This window comes from Equus quagga, chromosome 15 (assembly GCF_021613505.1).
Source record: "Equus quagga isolate Etosha38 chromosome 15, UCLA_HA_Equagga_1.0, whole genome shotgun sequence".
Taxonomy (NCBI): domain Eukaryota; kingdom Metazoa; phylum Chordata; class Mammalia; order Perissodactyla; family Equidae; genus Equus; species Equus quagga.
Window position 1 is genome coordinate 44,631,085 of NC_060281.1, and position 27,311 is coordinate 44,658,395.

Genomic DNA, 27,311 nt, shown 5'->3' on the forward strand with positions numbered 1-27,311 from the left:
TTTCAAAGAACTTTTAAAAGGTTGACCTCCAAAATAGGAACCCTATAATCAAAAAGGAAGATATAATATTAATGTGAAGATAAACCATTCAAATAACATGGACTTGTGGTTTCTAAATAAATACATTACAGCCTCAATCCTGATAGACCATAAGCAAAATCCCATGACTTTCTGTGGCTACATTATAAAATTAAATCCACATCATACTTTTCCCTTCCTAAAAGCAGCCTGCTTTTTTCTCGCTTTTTTTTCTTTTTCTTTTTTTTTTTTTTGGTGCCCCTGTTTATACAGCTTATCCCTTATCACACTGACAAGACTGGGAACCACAGCAGATGGTCCCCCCAGACATAATTCTAACAGGTTTTTTGTGCAAACAAAAGATAAAGAAGGCTACAGCAATGATTTACTGATATCTGAAGTTGAAAACTGACAAAACACAAACTGCTTTTTTCTTACTGTTTAAACTGTTTATCCTTTAAACTACTAAGATAGATACGGCCAAAATTCAATATGATTTCAAAACTACAAAACCAAATACCCAGTTTTAACAGCCATTAAGTTTTGAGTTACCAAAATGTCCTAAATCATATTTTTAAAAAACACTACCCACCATTCCCTTTGTACTAGCAAAAGAGGAAAACATTTGTAAATTTCTACCTTATCAATCCTACTTAGTTGCTACATTGTGAAATGAACTACTCATCCCGACTTTTCTTAAGCAAGGAAAATGCATTTGAATTAAAAACTCCAAAATATTTTCCCCAAGAAGAACTAACTAAAGACTGAATTAAGTGAACCAAATCTGGAATCTTGGTTATAGGGCTAAAGTCTATTCTATTTCAAAATAACCCACCAATTGAATATACCACAAAACCAAATGGAAAATGTCCCCAAAATTACTCATCCTTCAAGATTAAAGACTGTTTACACACCATAAAACAGAAGCTCCCTCATGACAACCTAATTGCAAAGAGCACTGTTGTTATGGTATACCTGAAAATCCAGCAAGAGCCCCAAACGATAATATATAATGAAACTGACAAGCATCTGAAATAAACTACCCAGACATCAAGCAAAAATACACCAGACAGACCCACAGGGCTCTTTTAATGTAGGTCATGATTGTCAGACCATAGCAAAAACATAGTGACCCTTGATAAAAATTAACCTTGATTATATGTAATCATGCACATATTTTGCTCTCAGTAACCAGTCCTCTGAAATAAGTCCATGAAGCTGCAAGAGGTGGATATCACAGCCTGCTGTGAACTACTTTTCACCAAAGAAAATGTCTGCCCGTCATATTTCTGTCAATGGAGGCACAGGGGTAGCTTGTATCAAAAGAGCCCAAGATCTCTGAGGACTCCATAGTACCTCTTACTTTCTGAGAGGTCTCATTACTTCAGCAAAATGCACTTGCTCTATAGTGAGTTTGTACAGATGTCTAAGACTCCATAAAAATCTACACGTGCACACATTCCAGCTAAATTCCTTAATCTTTCTAGAGGTATAACACGGTTGCTTGTTTGTGGAAAAATTATAAAAGCAAGCAAATTAAAATCATAAAAGGAACAACAGGCCCAATCATATAATCTCTTATAAATTCTCTTTTTGTAGAAATCACTCACAAAGTCTGACTGGGAGAGAGGTGGTGCTAAAATGCTGATTTCCTAATTAATCCAAGCTAATGTAACCTTCATTTGAGGACAAAAATTCTCATGCAGAACAAAAGTGACTAAGTTCATATGATATAGACAATTTATCCACAGCTAGTTAATTCAGGTAGTGACAGCATAATACCAATCAAGCCAGCATTGTAAATTTGAACCAGTATGAGCCAGCTAGTTACACTGCCTTCCACAGCCACAAAACAGATGTTTAATTTTGCCAGCCAGCCATCACACATGAGAACTGAAAACAGGACCAAGTGAGAGACTATACTCAAATCAGTGCAAATCCATTACTAGTGGAAGAGCAGTGGGTCAAGAAGTTCATCTCTGGAGGGCATACATCATTCAACGGAAACAATAGGTGTTCTCTGTACATTGTTTCCGAATCCAATCTAAATTCACTGTATCATGGGTAAAGCACATATTTTTCTGATGTTAGGGATATCCGAGATTCAGGAAACTATAAATGTATTAAGTATAATCTAACAGTTGTTATTTGATGGTCTGTATTCTAAACCAAATGCTATATTTATTTATGAACAGAAAATAAATTCTATGAAACACAGGAGAAATCCAATTTTGATTTTTACAGCAAAAGTATGGCATTTACTATAACTCTAAGACAAAATATAAGCACTATGCTGATATAAGAGATATAATTTAAAATAAATGCAGCATATTTTCTTTAAACACATATTAGGTTCACTTCCATCTGCCATCTTTTTGGAGAATGAAAAACTCCCTAGCTGAAATATGTTTGCTAATAAATATAACGAGATTTTTCTTTGAAATTAAACTGTAAAAGTGTTGCGAAAACTGTCTCGTTTGCATACGACACCAATCACATACTATTCTCATTATGGTCACCATACACATATTCTTAATACATAAATAACAAACATTGACAAGTAAGGTAAAACAATAACAACACTGAAATCCACAATGAAAATTTTCAATCTGAATAAGCAGCTCTAACATACTTTTTAAAAAAGACAAACAGGAAATGTGTAACAATGAGTTGTGCAACGTGGTCCTTAAAATTCTGAACTTAGTAAATGTCATCATATTAGTAGGAGACTCTGGCTACAAGCTAATTTAATACTTAAATGTTAATATAATTTCCCCATTACTACATCTGCCATGAACGTTTTTTTAACCAATAAAAGCAAGTTTAGAAAATGGTATGTAAGGAAGAAAAGAAAAATCTTCCAGCAATATCCTGTTCCATAGATAGTCACAAATACACACTATTTCCAGGCCTAGTTTATTAAAAATTACTACTATACTTTCAAAAATTTGTGATCATTTGAGCAGAAATAAAGTAAGGAATCAGCTTAATAAAAAAATCTAAAAATAGTCTAACTGAAATTAGGCTACTATCTTGCCAGGCATGAATATATAAAACAGTGTAATTTATTTAAAACATGCAAAGACTAAATCCTAAAATAATTAATTTCTTTAACCACCACAACTGAGTCACAAAAATAGCACTGGATAAATCTTGTTACAAACACTGCAAGGTGGACCCATACATATGATAAATAAAGTATAAGAAAGCACTCAGCATTTCTATGTAAACTGCTTCTGAAGGATTATTATGGAATGCACACACTGGCTGAACTTAAAGTGTTCGGGTTTTAAACATTAATTTACTTTGACTATGTGCATGTCAAAATGAAAGATTGCTGTCTGGATCCAGACATGCCGTATTAATATTGAACACAGGCATTCACTTCAGGTCAGTAGTCACTCCGAGTCTACTTCAGCAGGTGGTAAAAGTAATGTCCTCATTAAAATGTATGTGTTACTAGGTTATCTCCCCAAAACAGCTCTCAAAGAGAGGTAGCCTTGAAACTTAAGCATTAGATATGCTAGAACCAACCTCTAATTGTCTCAAGTCTAGAGAAAATTGAACTTACTCTTGCTACCTAATTCCCAATAAATTTAGCTGCTTTCATCAGTATCTTGGGAGAAGTCAGTTTTAACTTCTATAAACTTAACCTGCTGCCCAACAGAGTTAAATATGCTCTTGAACCAACCTATACACACCAGAGTATCATTTCAGATCTAGAAGCCAAGTAATCGGATTTTTCTTCATTCTGGATGCCTCACTGTATTTCTTAATTAGGTAAAAGTTTACTCCTTTAATTTTTATTAACTCTATTCAAATTATTTTCCCCTTTTGTGAGATAATAAATTTCAATTCTCCAGAATAAAGGTATAAAACTCAAGATATTAGAGCTGACTCATACCACAGAGGTTTTTTCCCAAAACTAAAAAAACTGTAAGTAATTACCCCTGAAAAGCTCAAATGCTTTTTTTGTGCTTGCTTTTCAACATCAAGGACAAATCTTTTCTGTTTACACCTGGTACACCTAAGCTTAAACAGGAACATCCTCTAGCTCTCTCTTTCACTTCTCTCACTCTGAAGTCACCCAATTATTTCCACTAACAGATAATTCACTTCTTCATTTTAATAACATTTTTAACATACATAAATTACGTTCCTTACAAGTTGTGGGTTTTTGCCCCAGAAAATGCTGATTCACTTTGTACATAAAAGCGGACAGGGTCCCAAAACTTGTAATTAATCATTTCATATTGCTTCATTTCCTCATTATCCACCCAATTACTAGATAAGGGAAGAACAGGGAGAAAGACAGGTCAACAAAGATAGGGGAAATAGAAGTCGTCTTACAAGATGAGACACCACTTGTTCACTGCTGAATACACAACACCGCAGGCACATGATATCTAATGAATAAATGAATTTATAAAGAACCAGAGAATACTGGAGTTCAACTCACTCATTTTAATAATAAGTAAACTGAGGCTCAGAAAGATTAAATGTCTTGGCTAAGATCACAAGGTAAATTGGTTAATCTCGCACAGAGCCTAACTCAACAGATGTGGCTCTAACATCAAGCTTTTTCTTATTCTTTCTCCCATCTACGGTATTTATTCTTTAAGCTTGATACAATCCTCTTTCCAGAGACTTATACAGGCTTCTTCTTCTAGGAATATAGGTGAAAAGTAGTCCTTCCCCAATCTGGCAGCCAATGTTTCTAAAATTTCCCATAGCAGGATATATTTGGGGGGGAATTTTAAAATCTATTGGGAAGGTAGGAAATGGAAACGAAAGGTACAAAAACTCATAGAAGCCACTAACAATATTTTTAAAATTTACTACAACATAATGAAGATAACATACTAAAAGAAAGGACGAAAAGTGCCATTTTACTCTTTCAGTATGTAACAATGGATACTGTGCTTTTAAGGTTCTCTAACCATCCATTGCTTTCTAGAAAATTCAGGATTTCCCTTCTACAACTTCATTCAAATGTGAGTAAATTTCTTTTGACTTGCAACAGATAAAATGCATTTTAATTTTGTTGTATCCAAACATTCATAAGTCCAATCAATTCCTTTCTTACTGCAGCATATTCCCATTTTCTGGGGTTCCACAAGATCCCAGGAACCCTCCAACACAGATCTCAGCTTCCTTCCAGCTCTCAGACACAAGAAGATAAGTACTAAGTCTCTCTCTCTTCTAGGCTGAGAGGTTAAAATCTCTACAAATGACCTATCAGCCATTTTTCTTCTTTGTTAATTCCCAGCCTCAATTTCCCCTTTTCTAAATTATCTCAAAAAAGGGTGACTTAAACATACCTAAGGAAAAAATTCTAATGATCCCGAAAGACTATATAAAAGAAAATTTAATACAACCTACTGGAACTTTACACAAAGGGAAATCCCACTGGGAAAGGGAAAAGAATCTTCCAATTTGATAGGTAGTTTCATATTCAGATAAAGGATTTTTCCATCCTCCATAACACCATTAGGTTTAAAACAGCATAGCACCAGAATTAAGTATTCTAGGGGCCAGCAGTCAATGCTAATTAGTATGACATGCTTAGACTTTTCAGGTGGTCAATGACCTACACCAATAATGAAATCTAATTTCAAATGTTCTTGACCAAAGAAAAAGCATTTCTCTGGCAGGTGACAGAAGGAATGATGAGTCAAGAAGAAATACTCAACACTGGCCAGATGCCTTAAGGTATCACCAGTAAGAACAGGAAAATTTTAAAAACCAACTGAGGAAACTAACAAAGAACAATGTACCTATTTTATTCAGTCACTTTAAGCATGTAATCTATCCTTATGGTGCCCATGAATCACATTTGTAAAGGACCAATAAGTCTATTTACTATGGTCAGGCTCGTAAAAGGGTCTCAAAAACTTATAAAGGACTACTTGAACTAGAAAAATGCTAAATTTAATTCTTTCAGGTGGTAAGAAATCATCGGTGTTTTACAAGTAATAATAAAAAGAAGGGCAACACAAATGAGAAACCACCTCTGCACTCTATATAATCATTCAGTAAATTTTACTTGTTTTTCATGAATGACATGAATACTGATAAATATTCATTCAACAAACATTAACTGAGTGATTATAGGCCAAGCATGGTAGTAGGTACGATGAATACAAGAAAAAACTGCTATCTCTGCACTCAAGTCCAGTCTAATAGGAAAAAGAGATATGTAAACAAATAATTCCAATAGTCTAATAAATGCTACAAGCAAAAATAAAGATAATCTTGGTCATAGTAGTGTGTTAAGGAAGAGCCTGATTTTGGGTGTGTGGGGGAGGACGACAGGATAGAAAGGAGTGGAATCAGAAATGTTCAAAAAGGATTTCACACCTGACATTTCTTAATATAGTGCTTTACCTCTTTCAAAGTGAGACAACCTATGTGAAAAAACATGACCTGTCCCTCACACTTCTGGAACAGCCAAAATGGGTTATTTCATAGTTGAGAATTAAAAAGCTAAAAATAGATAAGTTCACTAATAATCAATGCCATCGTTGAAGCAAGACTTCAAATCTTTCAACCCCTAATCCCTTATTCCTTCTATGAAATCACTCCACTCTGCCTCACTGGTTCCCCAAGGAAACCATCAACTGTATCTTACTTCACTATTCTATTTTCCCTCATTTCCTAATTAACACTCACCATCAGAAAAAGATGTGCACGAGAGCAACACATAAAACTAAAATACATTTAAATAGATTTATATGGATTAAACACGTTTAAATTAAATTTCATTAAGTTACCAGTTCATTTCAGAGATTCAAATTTAAAACATTATATATACGGTGAATTTTCTTTATTAATGATTACTACATAATAACTAACATTTATCAACCATTTATCAATTTTCACAACAATCCTGTAACTCATTTTAGAGTCAAGGAATCACATGCTTACAGAGGTCTAAGAAATACTTATTGAGTTATGCCAAGAATGATAATTTAAAAATTACCCCAAGTTTTTTAGCCATTTGAGTTGATGAGTCTCTCTCAGATCAAGACGAGACCCAACAATTTCAAGGCAAATCTAAAGGGCTACTACACTTGCAGATAAGGAGCTAAATATAAGAAAGAAAAAAAATCCTTCCTAGCATAATGACTTTCTACAGAAAAGATAAAAATAATTTATAAGGAGAAATTTCTGTATGAAGAAGGATAAGTGAATTAATTATATTTGTCAAATTATTTTTCTTCTATGAAATTTTTATTTTAACAAATTTTTAAAAATATTTTAGTTCTCCCATGTTTTAGGTCTTGGTCATCCTTACCCTATTTTTACCATAAGGTCTTGAAATTCTCCACCACATACAGTATTTTCCTACCATGGGGATTTTTAGACACATAACCCTCAAAGTTTACAGAATAGAAAAAAGTAATAAAAAATGGCTTACTTCTTAAAAACTGCCTATGACCTCTATTTCTCATTCTTGTGATATTTTCTCATTGACGTTTAAAAACATAAAAAGATTAACGTTAATAAGCCCTTACTTAATAAAACCAATGACCAAACTCTTTCCTAATTAAAAGGTGACAGCACTTGGAGTACTTACTATTTCCAATGAATGCTCAGATCTAACAGTCTTAATAAAATTATGTCTATTTTATAATTTCCTCTATTACTAATGCATGCTTAAAGAAATTGATTCTGAGATACATTTTTCTTGTTCTTTTCCAGTCTTTGACACAGACTGGTGAGTAGATACTATGGACTAACAAGCATATTCAACCAACACAGATGACTGAAATTAAAAAGCAATAACACAGTAACATATCTAGGCTACACAGAAGGGTCATGAGGTAAGATCATCAGCATAAATTAGCATGTCATTATAAGGCATCTAAAGAAGCCAGACAAAATCTACATGGGAGATCTTTATTTCATAACAAATATGTAATGCTATTTGATTGGATTTCTTTTAATCATAAGTATTATCTGGAGAAAAAATATTGCTTGTATAATATCACATTTTACTTCTTCAGCTCCTACCCTGAAAAGTAAATTTGAAATTATGGAGAGTCTGGGGAGGGAGAGGATGGGGGACAAGGGAGAAGGAGAGACCTAGCGAAAGCATTTCTGGGACACTAAGCTGTCTTTCTCCATTTCATGTCCAGAAGCAACGGTTTTTTTAAGAGGTCATTCTGAGGTCATTTTTGCCTTTTCTCATTTCTTTACAAAAATATGAAAACACAAAGTCATTTAGAAAAATAAAGCTTTGTTATTTACCAAATCCATATAATTTTACATCCCCAAAAAGAATAGGTGAAACAGCACATCAGTTTCTTGCTAAATAATTATAACATTTTTTTAATCTCTACAATAAGAATATCCTAAGAGTATGGCCTCTGAAGCATTAAAGTCTCACAAATACATTCCTTCTATTTTTCATACTATTCATAGTTCACAGAACAATTGTCAAATACTGGAAGAAAAAGTCTAAATGATAGTCTTTAGCTCCTGGAACAGTTGCTGAATAGCCAAATCCTCCTTTAATTATGCATTTTTAAACAATTGAGACAAATCACATATGTATCACATTACTAACATCAACAAAGGCAGCAACAAAAGTGAAAATTTAAATATAAGCACACACACTCACATGAACACAAAGCAAACTTCTAACTGCCAAATGTGTCTTCACTTCCCCAAATTACACACATTTAGTAACTGAGACAGTCCACTCCAGAGTTATGAGGATGAGTTTTTAATGGAAAAAGATGTAAACTCTTTATTTCTAAGGACTAGTACCTTTAAAAGTGATATTTAGGGAAAATAACAAAAACTGAAATGCAGAAGTTACGTTAACTTGAAACATTTTCTACTTTTGAAAAAACAAAACAGTGGAAGCACACCTGAAATTATCTTAGATTTCTTAACCTTACCCCCAAAACAAGAGTGAAGCATTTTATATTAGTAACAGAAGCATTTTGAGCTTTTCTATTTCCAGTAAAAACCATTGGCAAATTCTGTTTATAATGAAAAACAAGTATAGGTAGCTTTGATTTGACATAAAAATAGACTACTTATATTATCTTGTTATCATACAGCTATGTTGGATGTAATATGCTCTGCGAATGGACATTCAGGAGGTTTTCACCTAACTATATGGGAAGTGTATTCACTACATCCTGCTATATAAATAATCCTCACTTCAAGTCACATTTATATTATCTATTTTTTGGATTTCTCACCTAGAGAAGCTATTCATAGAACCCAGATTCTCCTTTCATCACACTACTGCCAGTGGGAAATTCAAGCAATGAAAGATTTTGCTAAATTTTCAAAGGTACTTTTAACATAACATTCCAGAATGGATAAACCTACACGGTGTGACCTAAAAGCCACACAAATCATTTATTTACAGCTGTTATGTTTTAATCACTGGATTGTTTTCAGAGGCTTAAAAAAATTAATGGTTTTTGCTATACAAAAGCAACTATGTTTTCCATGAAACATTAGCTGTCACATTAATACAAGGTTTTATCATTAATTATATTGGATTATACAGGAGGTGGTCTACAAAATGATTGTTAAAGATCTGAATTTCTAAAGCATTTCAAAATAAAAATGAAACCTGGTCCCAGTAAACCTTATATCAATTAAAGATACATTTACAAAACAGAAAACTAAACGTTAAAAATATAACCTCAATCTAATACATTTGCAGATAAAACCTCCAACACATTTTTTCATCAAAAAGCAAATACAAATATTAAACACAGGTAAACAGTGCCACCTTTTGGTATACCTGGGAATTGAGTTCCTAAATTGCAGAAAAATCTTTAACATAACAGATGAAAGAGAGTAAAACAAGGAATTCAAAAACCATCAGTTTACAATAACATTAATATTAATTTATAATTTAAACATTAATAAATGAATTACTTTTAAACAAATATTTTCAAAAACTAAAATTGCACCTCATATTTACATTTTCATTTCAATTTCATGAGGTTGGTAGAGCATTTCATTTCAAAACAAGTTGAGGCTCAGAAAATTTTAATGACTGATCCAGATATCCCTCAGTTAAGAAAGACTGAGCCATCACTGGCTCAAAATTGCTAGTTTTTAAATTCTAATATTAATTCCTTAAACATTATGTAGTGAGTCAAATCATATAATTATCCTGTGTTATAAGTAATACACACATTTCCACGTTGACTAAGATTTTACAAAATAGCTTTATTGTTTTTAGAATGTTTTTTGTATGCATTTGGCAAGGAAAAGATATTTATGTTTAAATTATTACATTAAGAACACACAATACTGACCACATTCACACAGATGTCCATATTTCACAAACACAAAAACTCTTAATCCAATACAGTGTTCTTCCAATCTCTAAGCTAAGAGGAAAAAAACCTTCATTGAAAACTGCAAAGCCTTCTTTTCTTTTTTTTTTTTTTCCAGGAAAAAAAGCCCTTGTTTATGGCATGCACATGATTTGTACCTCACCTAAGTCACAAGATAAAAAGCTGCTACAAATGAGATGGAAATAAGCTTCAAACACTCTCCCTAAAGCTTCTTTGCCTTAATTTGATCTCATATTCAGACATCTTTATACCATTTTCAAAGTCTCCCACTTTTACATCTTTCAATGATTTCTTGAATAGTTTTATTAGACCACAACATATTTATGCTAGAAACATTCTTTTTTGTAAGCTGGCTAACTATTCAGCTCTCACATGGAAAGGAGAAAATATTCTCAACGATCTATCTTTATCTTTGATTCACTTGTTTCTATGAATTTTACTCAAATTGGAGTCATGAAGTACTTCTCTATAAAGCAGATTTCAAAATAAGTTAATATGTAATGATTCCCTCTGAAATTACAGAGCAACTCAATTCAAAAGAAAGCAAGAAAGAAGACCACAGCTAACAAGATGACAGCTAAAATGCTTCCTGAAAGAGCTGAAGCAGAATGAGCCAGAGGGATGGGCCAGAGGTAGTACATCTTCTGTGAAACAGAACTCCATGATCAAATGCAATCAGACATTAACTCAGAAATGTATTTAGTTCATTAATTAGCCTCACCTCTTGTTCATAACATATTCAAGAAGCACAGTGTAAGACATGAAAATTGGTAAACTTAATTATTTCTAAAAATGATTTGGTGGGAAAGATTGAATACAAACACGCTAAGAATAAATTTCTGAAGGATTTCATTTCACCCCACAGCTCTTTTTTCATCATTAAGAAGGGTGGACACTCACCCTCAAGAGTAAACAACATTCCAGGACTTCTTCTAGAGACTCTTAACTCCCTTCCCCTATTTCTGAATGGATGAAAATCCCATTTTGAAGCCCTTAGTTTTATTTCTCTCAGCTTTATTGCCTGGGTAGAAAGGGAAAAAAGAATGAGAAAGTGCCATTCTCATTACCACCCTTATACTAGCCTCTTCACCAATCGTTGCAAATAACTCAACCTTTCAATCCAAGTATACTGCTCTCTCTCTGCAAGTGCACAGGCATACACACAAATATATGGAACTATCTATAATCAAATTTTATTAAGTTTGAAGGAACATCAAAATTTCTAATACTAAATTCAATCCCATTAAATTGAAAGCAATTACTGCTTCCAATTTAATAAGAATGGATTAAATTAGATTTCTGATCCAATATAATTTGTAGTGTCCGCGTCAGGAAAAGTGATAGTATGAGGATCTTATCCAAGACATGTCAAGACTATGCAGACTGGACTTGACAGCCACCTAAATAGGATTCCACTGAAAAAATTATTTAACCTTTAGAATATACTTCAACTTTTTATTTTGCTATAAAGAAGAATAAAGTTACTTCAATATAATCAAAATACTGTTTTTATTTGTTCATTAATGTACACAAAAAACACCTGAATTCTTATTTTGTGCCAGGTACTGAATTTAATGATAATGATAATTCAATACAAACTGAACACTCTACGTATACTAACATTTAATCTTTAGAAAGGACTATGGCTGTCATCTCCATTAAATAAATAAGGATACTGAAGCACAGAGACATCATCATTTGCCCAAAGTCATATAGCTATTACAGGGCAGTAGCTGGTTTTACAGTCTGGCTTAATATTAATAGCTGGCTCCAGTCTGCTCTTAATCACTAAGCGACAGTGTCCCTGAGATGTCAAAGGTAAAGATGACTAAGACAGAAGGGAACTCACACACCATGGGAGAGAACATGTACAACAGATAAATTACCCTAAGATAGGAACTAGCTGAGGCACCACTCTCTCTGTGTCTCTAAGCCAGGGGAAAGAACCTGAACGGCAGCAGTGCAAGGAGAGGTGCAGAATACAGAAGGAGTTAGGATCTAAAATGATCAAATTAGATGATCTAATTATCATATTTAAAAAGCCCTTAAGTCCCCCATATACATGATATACATGAATCTGTGTATAACACTGTACAAAAATTCTTAGAAACTCATAAATTTGAGAATCACCAAGCTACAATGAAGGAAGAACCAAAAGGAAAGCCTCTGCAAATGTCTGAACATTCGAATTATCTCCCCATAAATTAACCAGCAAACATCTGTTGGTACAGTGAGAATGGGTGGAAAATTTTAAAGGGCTGTAGTTTACTCCATTCTCTTTTAAGATTAAGCCTCTTTAATCTTAATATATGTTAATAGATTTGAGGATTAATAAGCTACTCAAGTTGTATCTTACGGGAAGGTTAGTTTGTAGTAATGGTGAAGCAACATAATGGTAAAGGTAACAAATGTTTGTCCTCAGATTCAAAACTTCCCACCTTACTATGATTCTATGGGCAAGAGGACAATGACCACATTTAGGACAAGCATCATCAGGGCAACAGAGCAACAAAGATGTCAAACAGTAAGTCAACGAATGAATAATTTCACATCTGGTCTCCAGCGTACATATTGCAGGCTGCTGATATCCGCACAGGATCATGTTGCATCTAAAAAGGTCAATTTGTCCAATTCTTATACAATATTACTAAAAAGTTTAAAAAGCAGTAAATCAGAAAAAATAAAGTGTTAACTAATTTAATGACTTCTAATAATTATATTAGAAGACTATGTATAACATGAAATTCACTTTTCATATACAATAGTATAGCTGCATTGATCACCTAATGTAATACTGCCATCTATTGTCCAAGAGCTAAAAATACAACATGTCTTTAATCCAAACCTACGAAAATTTTAAATTAAGCCAACACTATTTTACATATTTAAGCGTCAACATCTCAAAAAAGTTTTTCTCCCCAAAAGCAAAGACAACTCAAAAAATAGATTTTTAAGTGAAGTTTTCGTGGTAATTTATCACCTGCCCATTTTCTTAACAAAAGAGAATTAAAATTTAAACATAGGCTATTCCTAAATGAATTATCCAAAAACAATAGTGTTTACAAAATCTCAAAGGATAATCTGAATCATTAAGCAACTAGGCAAATGTCAAGTTTCTGAAAATCTATGGGTCTACGTTGATTTGTCTCTCATAAAAATTCTAAAATATTAAAAGTAGAAAATATTTTAAGTTGATCAATACCAGAAGGCCAGTATATTTTGAAAAGACTAGTCATTTTAACACAATTTAGCACTCCACAGCACATTATTCACAAAAAGTAGTACAATTACACATGAAATGAAGTTTTATTACTACATACATGCTACAGGAAATGCAAACAAAAGTTAAAAGGACTGAAAAGGTCAGGCCAAAAGTGGGACAGGATGAAAAATAATCTTCCAGGTCCCAAAGAAAGACAATTAAAGGGATGAACTTTTCCCACATCTACTAGTGATAAAACTGAGAAAACGAGTTTAAAACTTTAATCAAAATAATGTAATTACCACGTGAGTGACTATTACAAGGTATTCACCTTGGACACAATACCAGGCTAAGAAAAATTAGGACCTGGAACCAAAATATTTTGGAATTCAGAGGTGAGCAAGATTTTCTCTTTATAAGGTGAAGATTCTAATCAGCCATGCAAGTTTACTCTCAAACATAAGGAAAATATTGCTTGCGATTAAAAAAGAAAAAAAGGCTGACACTACTTAATTTGTATACGTAACACAATTGAGTACAATTGAGTACAAAATGAAAACTAGTGCCACTTAGCAGACGCTGGTTCAAATACATGTAGTTTTGTGCTTCATATCATGACAAGAGGAGATCACTGGGCCAACAAAATGATAAATACCAGAGACATTAAAGAGAAAAAAAAGAGAAACTAGACTGTAGAGATCAGAAAAATCAGCATGCATCCTTTTTTATGTCAGTAATGAAGAGTCCCAAACACTTAAAATGTACTAAAACACCTTTTTGAAATGTTATATTGCACTAAAGCATCGCAAAATTTAAACAAAATTTTTAGCATATAAAATTTAGAGTTTAAGAACTTGAATAGAGAATCCTATTCAGTTTTTATAATATAAAGCATAATATAATTCCTTATGTGATGAAAAGTAATTTTCCTCCATTTCTCATTTATCTTGGATTCATTCTAAAAGTAAACACAACCTCCTTACAAGACCTTATAGCTAAAATGGGTAAATTTTATGGGCAAATATAATGTAAATTATATTTCAGTAAAGTTGTTTAAAATTTTTTTTAAAACACAGGAAAAATATTGCATAGTTTAACTGGCATATTGGTGACCAATATCTTTACTACAACACTTTCCTTAAGAAATGTACATATTCAGCTCCATTTTCAGGTGAGATAACAACATTATTATAACTCTGTAGAAAGTGTATTTATCCCTGAGGCCACAAAGGCAACAGTGATAGTTTTCCCCAAAGTTATGCATAATGTGGCAATCAATTATATCTATCAATGGCCTTCCAAACTGAAGCATTTTTAAGACACAATTATATAAAAGGTTTCAATTACATTTGTAAACATCCTTCCAAATGATGGAGCCTTTCATTAATACACACACACAAATGCACGTGCTAATTAATTCTCTCATACTGACTTTCATTTCAGTCTTTGATTTACATTTAGGAAATCAAGTCTGTTCTATGCAATTTCCACTTTAAAAATCATATTTCAACCCCCTTCAATTGCTGCTCAGCTTCCACAACTTCAACCAATGCATCTTTTACTTTGTCACCATTCCCAATCTACTTTCCTCAACAAAAGGAAAATGTGGTGTGAAGAGCAAATCATCTTTACTCATTTCCTTCTGAGATCACAAAAGAATTTGTCCTGGCTCAGGCTAGCCATTCTAGACTCCAATTACAGGATTCGAAAATTTCATCCACCTATAACACAAGGTCTGGTCAAAAAGAGGCTGTCTAGTTCACACATTTACTGTTTCACCCCAATATTTATTAGACATACTGCAATGCAATGTGCCTAGAGGTCTCATCTTACATTTAGATATCAACAAATTACTTTCTTTCACCAAATCCTAACATGAGTTGTTTTGTTTTTGTTGTCTGGGGACATAAAAGGTAGGGAAGCTACCAAACCTCTGTAAGACTTCTGACATTGAAAGCTGAGTTCCTCAGAGAGACATGATAGACAGAATACGCTCAGTGATCCAGTAACAACTGTCATCCCGGCCACAACTGGTACATCACTTTCATTTTGCTAGAAGTCACATCCTGAAAAAACATCTACTTCTACTACCCCTGTGCTGTCAGATCTTCATACTAAGCTTTTAATAAAATTCTCAACTTTCTACATGAAATAACAGTGGCAAAAATAACTAGAAAAACATTAAGACTTAAGAAGAACATTCTTAGTAGTTGATGCAAATAACCTAATATAAGAATATTTCCACAGTAACCAGGGAGGGAAGATGAAAGTAAATTACTGGCAAGTTAACAAAGAATTTTTAAATAATTATCTTAAGCCTATAGTTTGCCAGCACATAAGATATACATAAAAAGTAAAAGCTTATAAAATTAGTCTGAAATGCCCCCATGAGAAGGAAATTTTACAGATCGACAGATACAGTTCCCATTTAGAGTATGAAAGGCTTTGTTTCTCTTTATATAACCCTATGTTTAACTTGTGAGTTTTAGAATAACGCTAAGATTCAAACATTTCTACAAGCGGATGGTCATCCCTTGCATTACAGACTCTGCAAGTGATCAAACCAGAATTTATTTTCACTATAATTTCCAGATGGACTTCAGAACCTTCAGATAAAAGGCATCATATTTGGCTACACAATAAAGAATTTCTGCAAGGAAACTCTGGGTTACATTTAGAAAAATCTTCTATTCAGCACATAACTAAAGACCTCATTATAAATACTCATTACTAATACATATAATTTAAGTCAGAAACTTAAATGTCAGGATATCTTTAAATAATTCTTCAAAAGCCTAGGTTAACAAAATCTTGGTTCTATCTTTATCTTCCGGTACAAGCTATATAAATTTAGCAATAGCGATGAACATGTTTTATAAACTGTTAAGACATTATACACGTAAATAACTGCGGTTGATGGTAAACGAGCAAGAAGGCGAGATTAAAGAGGTCTATATGGAGACAAGTTAAGAGCCCTGCACTAAGACAGCTGATGATTCTTTCACTGAATTCCACTAGAAGTTCAAGAAGAATACAAAAATCAAGACGATGTTATATTTACGTTCCACTGGGAGATGACGTTACATTTATGATTAAATAGGTGGGAATGGACCAGCAGCTCTCAGCTGACACTGCTATCTATAACTAAAGAAACAGCTTACTCTCAACTCCTAACTTAGCACTGAAATTAATAAACTGAGCATGCTCCTGTGGCATGGATTCCTGTGGGACTTCTCCCCCTTTCTCTTGCCTCCAAAAAAAAAAAAAAAGCCTACTACTAAGGATCACGTATAAAAGACTCCTAAAGGAGAAGAAATTTCAAAATGATGGGCTACAAAAAAAAACCCTCCTCTAATAAAAGCCAATAATATTATTAAATCTCCATAACTAAACTGCCTTTAAAATATCAGTTCCGAGAGACTACACAGCATAATGCAAAGAGAGGCTGTGGTGACAGGCAGAATGTCTCAGCGTCAGCTCCAGCACATATTAGTTGGGTGAAGTTGTTTAGGTCATGTGTCTTCCTTCTCCCAGTCTCAATCTCCTTGTCTTAAAGTACGCAGTAACCTCAGGCCAAAGTTATTTCATTTGATCCCTGCAATAACTTATGTGAAATGCCTAACATACAGTAGGCTTTTATCCAATTCAGCTCTTTTCCCTGAAATTGTGTACAAAAGTCCTGATTTCACTTAGAAGTAGCTGGCACAAAATACCGTCCCACCTAAGAGAAGCGTAGCATACCACACATTTTTAATTTGGTTGTATTTTGAAGAAGTTGGAAGTCTACTGCTTTTTCAGCTTCCCAGAGAATTAGTCTACTCCTCATCTTACTATCTTTTATTATGTAGGTAAACTCAAGATATTAATATGAAATGTCATGGTCACCAGTTCTTTAAGAAAACAGGCAAAGTTGGGTTTTTTCCAAGAAAATTCATGTGCACACTCATTCTTTACTTATGTATGACAAGTGTGATTTCCAAAGATCCAAGTCCAAACACAAAAGTGTAGCTTTAAGGTCCTTAAAATTACACTCACCACAAGTGTGGTCCTTGAAGGTATTCCTTACGCAGATATTTCCATATATTAATCTAATACATCCCACTGACTTCAGTCTTAAAATGTAAAGCTACTTCCAATTAAACGGCCAAGTCCAGAAAATATGCTTACACTTTAGTCATTTAATTAGCCATCTCTTACACCAAATAAACTAGTATTTATTTGTTTCTACAGAGATATTTCTTTTTTTTTTTTTTTGAGGAAGATTAGCCCTGAGCTAACTGCTGCCAATCCTCCTCTTTTCGCTGAGGAAGACTGGCCCTGAGCTAACATCCGCGCCCATCTTCCTCTACTGTATATGTGGGATGCCTACCACAGCATGGCATGCCAAGCGGTGGCATGTCCGCACCAGGGATCCGAACTGGCGAACCCCGGACCCCGGAAGCAGAATGTGCGTACTTAACCACTGTGCCACCGGGCCGGTCCCAGAGATATTAATTTTCCTAATTCAAACATAAGTCGACAGAACTTTATCATAAAGCATTTCTAAAATATTAACTGTAAAAGCTCTTTTAATAAAGCAGGTCCTACTTACCCTGAATTATAAAGGAATGTAAGAGCTTGATCATTTACTAAAATAAGTTCTAAGATTTAACATACAATATAAAAGCTTTTCCTTTGCCAAAAAACAATAAACTTATCTACTGGAATACATGTCTAGTTCATTTTCTGTCTTCACACCTCTTAGCACTATACCCTGTAACACATATCATGCTCAGGGAACACATGCTGAGTGAATAAACTACATACAAATATACAAAGACACGATCAAGAACTGTAACAGTCCAGAAATTTTTAAATGATTTCTCTGGAAATGTGGGCACTCAAGCTAAACACTCTATTCTGACTTAGCTAAATATTTCATGGATATAAACTCGCATTGGCATGTGTTTATGAACTAGAACCTCGATTGACGGCCATGTGATGGTCTTTTTTCCACTAACCGAAAAGTACATATTATATTCATTCACAGAAAGCATGACTACAAATTAAACTTCTCTCTCCAACATCTCTCTCGCTCTCTGCCTAACATACCCCTAACATATTTCTACCGAAATGAGGGCTGTCCCTAAAGCAGTCACCTTGGAAGACCATACCTTTATTCCACTACGCGGCTAGGCAATGGTTATGAATTCTTCGATGAAATTGTGTAAGAGTTGTGAGGTTCTGAAGAGATCCAAAAAGCATAAGAATCACTGCTATAAATATTTTTTGGAGCTCATGTAGAACAGTTTCAGAACCAATTAAGATTTAAAAAATGCCTTATTTTTAACTAAATCAGCATTGTTCAACATCATATCATATCACCAGATTTGGTCTCAAATGACCTGTGACCATTCTAACACTAAATATACTCTCAAGAAATGAAGATCTGTCACCAATGAGGACACTGAAAAAAAATTACCAACATCTCCAAAGAAATAATCCAAAAACAATCACCAAAGGCAGTTTTAACTGGAAAAAAAGTTTAGTCTACACAATTTGCTTATTTGAAGAACACACTCACAGAATATATGTGTTCAAATCATATTTCTTTAAAAAGCCATGATACCCACAGGGACAGTGTAACTGTTTTCCATGATATTAATTTAACTGTATCATGTAACCATGATACAATGAAACATGGATACGATGTATCCATGATGCAATTAATTGTTCCCAGTTTTACTAATGACATAATTTCTCCTCAGTAGGTTTCATTATTTGAAACAAGAAACAAGCAGGCACTATTTTGTAACTGAGGAACCACCTTTTTCCTTAAAATAAAGAGTTTGAAAGAGGCAATGAACAAGAGCTAACTGCTCTGAATAAGCTTCTATGAGGTTTTACTACGGAATGATTATATTCCTGGATTCACATAGTTAAAAGCAGCAATTTCAAGTATATACCCACATAATCTTTCTTTCTTCCCCAAACAGTAAAAGTATCTACTGTCAGCAATTGAGAGTTAATTTTTAATTTCTCTATATACCATTTTCAATAATCTCTGTACATTATACATAATCTATATTTTATACCTATTTTATATCCATTATACAGTTAAGTGAAAATATTTTAGATCTATATTTGATTAATAAAACACTTAAGCAATAATAATTTTTATAAACTCCCGCTATTCCACAATACTGAGAGACTACTAGTATACGTAATCCAGAAATCATTGATATCATATATATAATTTAAATAGAAAATCTGTAGAGATTTTCTTGAATTTTTACAGAAGCTACTATTGTTCATATTTCCTGAGCCTAGAGCACGTAGACAAGTGTGGAACGTGGTCCCACAGTATGCTGCACATGAGCCAGACTAGAATTAAAAACTGACTATGAATTTCTAAAGTGGGGACAATCAACAGTATATAAGGTTAATACAAATATATACAAATAATGCAAGCATATGAAAGTAATACACTACACTAATAAGAAAAATCAATTTCATATTCAAGTGATTACTTCCTTAATTCTCCCTTTTTACTATTCCCAAACAAGAAGCCAAAATTAGGTGTACATAACGAAGCTTACTATTCTTCTGTAAACACATCAGGACTGTAATTTTACATACAAGAGTACTGTTACAACACCAAGCACAAACTGCTAACGGACTAAAATTTAAATTAAAATGTGTTATATATGTAATATCAGCTAGGACAAGTCAAGCTTCGAGTTTTTTAAAACGTTTTAGGAAACTATCTTAAAGGCTATTTTCTTAATACTCAAACTGCACCATCAGAATGTGTTAAGGCAAGCCCAAGATAAATTATACTAAAAATTACTAATGAATACTGAGAACTAATTCTAAAAGCATATTTTGAGTATTTTTACCTAAAGAACAAAAGTATTATGATTGATTTTGCTGTCTAAAGAATAAGTTATCAAAAACACAGAGTTAATGGGGCCAGCCCCATGGCCCAGCGGTTAAGTTCACACGTTCCGCTTCAGTGCGCGCAGTTTGCCAGTTCGGATCCCGGGTGCAGACATGGCACTGCTTGGCAAGCCATGCTGTCGCAGACGTGCCACATGTAAAGTGGAGGAAGAAGGGCACAGATGCTAGTTCAGGGCCAGTCTCCCTCAGCAAAAAGAGGAGGATTGTGTAAGCTCAGGGCTAATCTTCCTCAAAAAAAAAAAAAAAAAAAAAATCTATATATATATATAAAATCACAGAGTTAATGACCTATGTTGATTTCGTTGCTGAAGGAAACAATGCTTTGAAAGGAATAAGTTTTGAATCCTCTCTAATCCTCACATGCTATCTTGAAGCTAGGACTTGGCAATGACACATGCAAAGGCAACTGTGAGGAACAGCGGTCAAGAGCAGTGTTTTGGAATGACAGAGACTTCACTGTCTGTCTGATTTAAGGTAAGACACAATCTTCCCCATTCTCGCTTATGAAGTAGGGATGTCAATATTTCCTCCTATCACAAGAACTATGCCATATAACATATATAAAGCTCTGGGCCAGTGCTTGTCACATAGCACTCAAATTATGGTCCCATTTAACATACAGACAGATACAATAATAGATATAGATGTGTGTATGTGCCAGTTCTATATATACATATTTTCTAGTTCAGTCCACTGAGAGGACCTAGAAGTACTGACATTTCCCAGCGGCAATGAGCACACATGCTGCCCAGATCTCTGATCTGCTTCTAAACACTCTGCTAATGAAAGGGATCAAGACTCCTTGGACAAGTGGTTACTTCCAAGGCTGGGGATGGGAAAATGTGAGATTAGAACATCTTGTGGTACCAGAAAATAAGAAAGTGCTCAAAAAAGAATGAGGACATGTTGAAAAGACACAGAAGCCAGCCTGAACCAGGTCCTACGGCCAAAGCTGGAAGAGTATGAGCAGCAAAATAAAGAATGATAGTACTGAACCAGAACCTACAGACTAAAATAGATATCCATGAGTTCATACTGATATAAATACATAAAATGGGGAGAAAGGATAGCTCTTTCTCATAGAAGAATTCCAAGTAATAAACGTAGAAGAAAAGAAGAAAACAGAAAATCAGCATTAAGCAAACAGTACAGTAATAACCGCTGCAGACAAGATCCACTGGCGGATACCAAACTTATCGGATATTAAAATTAATAGGCAAAAAGTTGAGGAGAAACAGTATTTACGATGAGAAAAAACGGTAACTTTACTGTGAAGAAATCTGGCAGACAAGGGTTCCTGCACTAGTGGTAAGACATCCTGACATCCTGAACCCCCTGAATGATGCACTGAGAAAGATACGGTCTCACTCCTGTGCTCTTCTTGCCCAAAATGCATACATAACCTTACTCGAAACATGAGAAGACATCAGACAAACCCAAGCTGAGGGACATTCTACAAAATAACTAATCGGTTTTCTTCAGAAGTGCCAAGGGCATAAAAGACAAAAAAAAACTGAGGAACTCTCACAGAATGGAAGAGATTAAGGACACATTACAAATAAACGTAAGGTGAGACCCTAGACTGGATCCCGGAAGAGGGAAAGGACATAAATGGGAAATCCAGCAAAATTCAAATAAGATCTGTAGTTTAGATAAGAGTTGTGCTAATGTTAATTTCCTAGTTTATTCATTATAATTACCTAAGCTGTTAATAATGGGGGAAGCTGAGTGAAAGGCAGATGTGAACTCTCCGTAATTTTACTACTTTTCTGTAAGTCTAAACTTATTTCAAAATAAAGTTTTTTAAAGTTTTTAAAAATATGATACCCATAGTGACCCAGGCAATGTATAATAGCTATCATTTTGTTTTGCCTTAAAATCATTAAGTTATGCTAAAATAGCCTTTAACTGCTGAAGCTAGAATACATATCTCTAAAAAATTTAGCTCTGAAAAACTTAATCAGTATGATACATTACAGATCTAGTTACCTGTAATTTTATATCCATAAGCAGCTAGTTGTCCAGCCATATATTCTCCATCTGAATTATTATGAGAACAACCCCATGTTCGTATCCAAATTTTCTGGATGCCTGGAATAGTGCTATTAAACAATCAATAAAGAAAAAAAAAAGTAAGTCTCATTAAGGGATTTTTAAAATAAAAAGCACTAGATGATCTCTGGGCATATTATGCAAAAACACACTCAACTGCAATCCTTTTGCAGCTATTCATCAAACGCACCAACTTAATCCCTAATCTATTGTTACACCAAAAGTCTCATATCCAGATAAAAATAACCACAGAATTCTAAGGAGTTAAGGCTCTACATAAAAAGTATCTCCTTCTTCTCTGACCTTTATTTTATATTCATTACTACTAACAAAACACCACTAAGTTCGACACCTAGAAAGATACATACAAATAACAACAGCAAAGAAAATAGTTTTAGCAGAAACAGCAAATAAAGAAAAATTAAGTACATCTATCTGATCACAGGCTCCTAAATGCTAGTTACAATCTTTATTTTATAACTTACAGATAGAAATAACTGAATCAACAGGAAAAATTTTCACCCTATCGCATTATTAAACTACTCCATATATAAAAATAGAGTTCTAAAAAATGTAATAATTTCAGGAAGGAAAAAAAGGACTTTCAACTTCCATTGCCCTAATACTTTATAATTAAACAGAAATTACCTTAAGGACATGTGCAGGACAAATTTAATAAACTTCAATCATTAAAATATAAGCAAATTTTAAAAGCTTAATAATCCAAACAAAATAATCAAGTGTATTAAAACTTTCAACAACTTATTAGATAAGCAAACACAGGTATATTAAAACTATACAACTGCATAATCCTTTCCAGCTAGGCTGTATTAGAATTTCACTAAACTAGAAACCTAATATAATAGTATAAACAGCACAATAATTTATTTGTGCCCAATGCCTTTAGCTGATGCATAAGTATTTGTAAATTTGCTAAGAAAAATCAAATACCCAAACCACCCCTGTCTCAAAAATCACAAATTCCAGTAAAAATTTTAATTTGGAAGTAACACAGAATTATATACCAACTATGGTAATATCAAAGGGATCCTGGGGATGGGGAATGTCTATTTTTGAGCAAAATTCTGTCCTAGGTCCCATGTCTTCAAGGAGCACACAATTTGACAGGTCTTTCTTTTTTTTTTTTTTAAAGATTAGCACCTGAACTAACAACTGTTGCCAATCTTTTTTCTTTTTTTTTTCTGCTTTTTCTCCCCAAATCCCCCCAGTACATAGTTGTATATTATAGTTGTGGGTCCTTCTAGTTGTGGCATGTGGGATGCCACCTCAACATGGCCTGATGAGCAGTGCCATGTCCGAGTCCAGAATCCAAACCCGTGAAACCCTGGGCCCCCAAAGCGGAGTGTGCGAACTTAACCACCGCGAGGGGGCCGGCCCATGTTTTTCTTTTTTAACCAATTACTTTACTAAATTTAAAACATTCAAATAAAAAAATAAATCTACATATTTCCTCCCAAAAGTTCCAAAATTTAAAAAAGATAATTTGTATATCACATACACGAGAAGTGCCAGCTTCTCCCTTGGTACAAAACTGAATATAATTTCAAAGAAAAATACTTACCTATCACTTGGTGGACTGTTTTCCTCTTGCAAATATTTCTGGGTATTTCGCTTTCGCACCTTTGGAACAACCTGCTTTCTTGCAAAATGCCGATGCTGTGGCTTTGAATCTTCCTGTGACACAATATCTTCTATGTCATCCAGCAGTGTCTCACATGATGCAGAAGGCATCTTCTCTACCACATAAAAAGTTATAAATGATACAAGCTTATGAGTCCCTCAAAAAATCTGTTTAACCTAGCATTACCTATAAAATATTCTTGCCAAATTTGAATCTAATAAAGCCTTTAGATTTAACTTCAAATTTACAGAAAATGCAGCAGATAAAGAAATACAAGGAAACAATGAGACAAACCCTATTGATAGTGGGACATTCCAAAGTTTAACTGGAACTATTTCTTCAACAAATCAATATCATGGAGACAAAACAGAAGAGGAACTGCTCAAGATTAAAGGAGACTTAAAGCATAACAACTAAACACAATTCACGTTCTTGATTAGATCTGATTTTGTCCAACCAGCTGTAAGACATTTTGGAAACAACTACGACAATCAGAATATGAACTGAATATTAGATAATATCAGGATATTACTATAAATCATTTGACCTAAGGCACTGATAAAAAAAGTACTGTTATGTTTAAAAATCTTATTATTTTAGAGATACATATTGAATATTTGGAGGTGAAATGTCTTATCTAGAATTTACTTTAAAACAATAAAAAATAGATTAAGACATAAGAGAAAACATAAGTCTTACATCTAGGAAATAGATATGTTAGCGTTATTATTCTATTCTACTTTCCTGAATGTTCAAAATTTTTACAGTTAAGAAAACGTGGACACAGCTTCCAGGAAGATGGACTAGACACACTTTTCCCTACCCCTCCTGCTGAGCACAGCTAAACCCTGGACATCACAAATAAAACAAACATAGGACAACTTTGAAAGGCAGAGAGAAGGCAGACTGGCTAGGGACCTTGGAACCCAAGGAACACCACAACGGTGAGCTCCTTGGCATTTCTTCTGCCTCCTATGTTCCAGACTTGGAGCTGAAGAAGGCAGCAACCCCAGAAATGCCAACAGATGCAGACAACAAAAGCCAAACCAAAAGCCTGTTATTTTGTCAAAGAACCAGAACAGGAGCAGCCTAGCAAGACAAAAACTTTTAGACAATTACCATTCTACTCCACACACACAAAAACACAAAATACAAAACTATAGTCCCACCTCCAGACAAGCCACAAAGGTCAAGTAGGGAGCCTTGACTTTTACCCTTGACTTCCACCCTTACAAGGCTGTAAGGAGGTGCCCCATCACACCCCATGAGGGTAGAATCAGAGAAGACCAAGTAAGAACGCTGGACTTCCAAACCAGTCAACCAATCAAACAGTAATGAAGCCCCACCCCCACCATGCAGTGTCACTGAAGACCAAACTGATACACAAGTTTAAAACAATTCCCACGGGGCCGGCTCCGTGGCCAAGTGGTTAAGTTCGCGCCCTCCGCTGCGGCGGCCAAGGGTTCGGATCCTGGGCGTGGACATGGCACCGCTCGTCAGGCTACGTTGAGGCGGCGTCCCACATCCCACAACTAGAACGACCTGCAACTAAGATATACAACTGTGTACAGTGGGGGGTTGGGGAGATAAAGCAGAAAAAAAAAAAAAGATTGGCATCAGTTGTCAGCCCAGGTGCCAATCCTTAAAAAAAAAACAATTCCTACCAAAATCCCAGGAAGACTTTCTATAGACATAGGTAAGCTTGCTCTAAAATTTATAGAGAAAGGATAAGAAATTAATATATCTAAAACAATTTTGAAAAAAAGAATGAAGTGGGGGGAATTGGTCTGCCCAATTTCAAGACTTACTATATAGCTGTAGTCATCAAGGCTGTGAGGTACTGGTGGAGGAACAGAAACACAGATCAATAGGACAAAACAGAGAACCCGGAAACAGACCCACACAAATACGCCTGCCTGACTTTTCACAAAAGTGCAAATGCAATTCAATGGAGGAAAGACAGCCTTTCCAACAATTAGGACTTAAGCAAGTGGACATTTATAGACAAAAAAATGAACTTCAACCTAACTCTCACACTTTATACAAAAATTAATTCAAAATGGATTACAGATTTAAATGTAAAACATAAACTCTAAACTTTTCGAAGAAACGATATGAGAAAATCTTCTGAACCTAGAGGGCTAGGTGAAGACTTGCCAGACTTGACACCAAAGCACGGGCCATAAAAAGAAAGATTAACAAATCCAGATGTCATCAAAATTAAACACTTTTGCTCTGCAAAAGACCCTTTTGAGAGTATGAAAAACCAAACTACAGAGTGGGAGAAAATATTTGCAAAGCAGACGTGTAATAAAAAACTAGTATCTAGAACTCAAAACACAATAATAAAAAAAAACCAATCCAATTAGAAGATGGACAAAAAGACAGGGAGATATTTCACCTAAGAGGTTATACAGAGGGCAAATAAGCATGTGAAACAGGAGTCAACATTACTAGCCATCAGAGAAATACAAACTAAAGCCACAGAGGTATCGCTACACACCTAACAGAATGGCTAAAATAAGAAACAGTGACAATGCCAAATGCTGATGAGGACGCAGAGAAACTGGATCATTAGTACAGTCCTGATGGGAATATAAAATGGTGCAGCCACTCTGGAAAACAGTTTGGCATTTTCTTAAAAAACTAATCATGCAACTACAATGCAAAAAAATAGTCATGCAACTACAATGCAACCTGGCCATAGTACTTCTGAGGGTTAATCCAAGAGAAATAAAGACTTATATTCACACAAAAACCTGAACACAAATGTCTATAGCCGCTTTCTCTGTAATAGCCAAAACCTGGAAACAACCCAGATGCCCTTCAATGAGTTGAATGGTTCAACAAACTGTGGTATAGCCATCCCATGGATCACTACTCAGCAATAAAAAGAAATGTACTACTGATACATGCAACGACCTGATAAATCTCCAGAGAATTATGCTGAGTGAATAGAGCCAATCCCAAAAGGTTACATACTGCATGCTTACATTTCTACAACATAAATTGAGATTGAAATAACAGAGTTACAGAAATGGAGAACAGAATAGTGGTTGCCAGGTATTAAGGAGAGGATGCAGTAGGAGGAAAGTGACTATAAAAGGGCAACATAAGA

The 27,311-nt window shown here is 34.4% G+C and overlaps 1 protein-coding gene across 10 annotated transcripts in view; it reads right to left on the reverse strand.

Moving 5' to 3' along the window:
• Nucleotides 1–27,311, reverse strand: part of CDKAL1 (CDK5 regulatory subunit associated protein 1 like 1) — a 611,046-nt gene that overhangs the window by 575,498 nt on the left and 8,237 nt on the right. For 5 of the 10 annotated variants that reach the window (XM_046640826.1, XM_046640828.1, XM_046640829.1 and 2 more), the window contains exons 3-4: nucleotides 24,134–24,308; nucleotides 22,489–22,601 (exon numbers count right to left, since the gene is read on the reverse strand). In XM_046640826.1, coding sequence (XP_046496782.1) covers nucleotides 22,489–22,601; nucleotides 24,134–24,303 — 283 coding nt within the window. In that variant the 5' untranslated portion in view covers nucleotides 24,304–24,308. Of the gene's footprint in view, nucleotides 1–22,488; nucleotides 22,602–24,133; nucleotides 24,316–27,311 lie in introns of all 10 variants that reach the window. The other 5 variants (XM_046640830.1, XM_046640832.1, XM_046640833.1 and 2 more) reach the window with 2 other exon arrangements.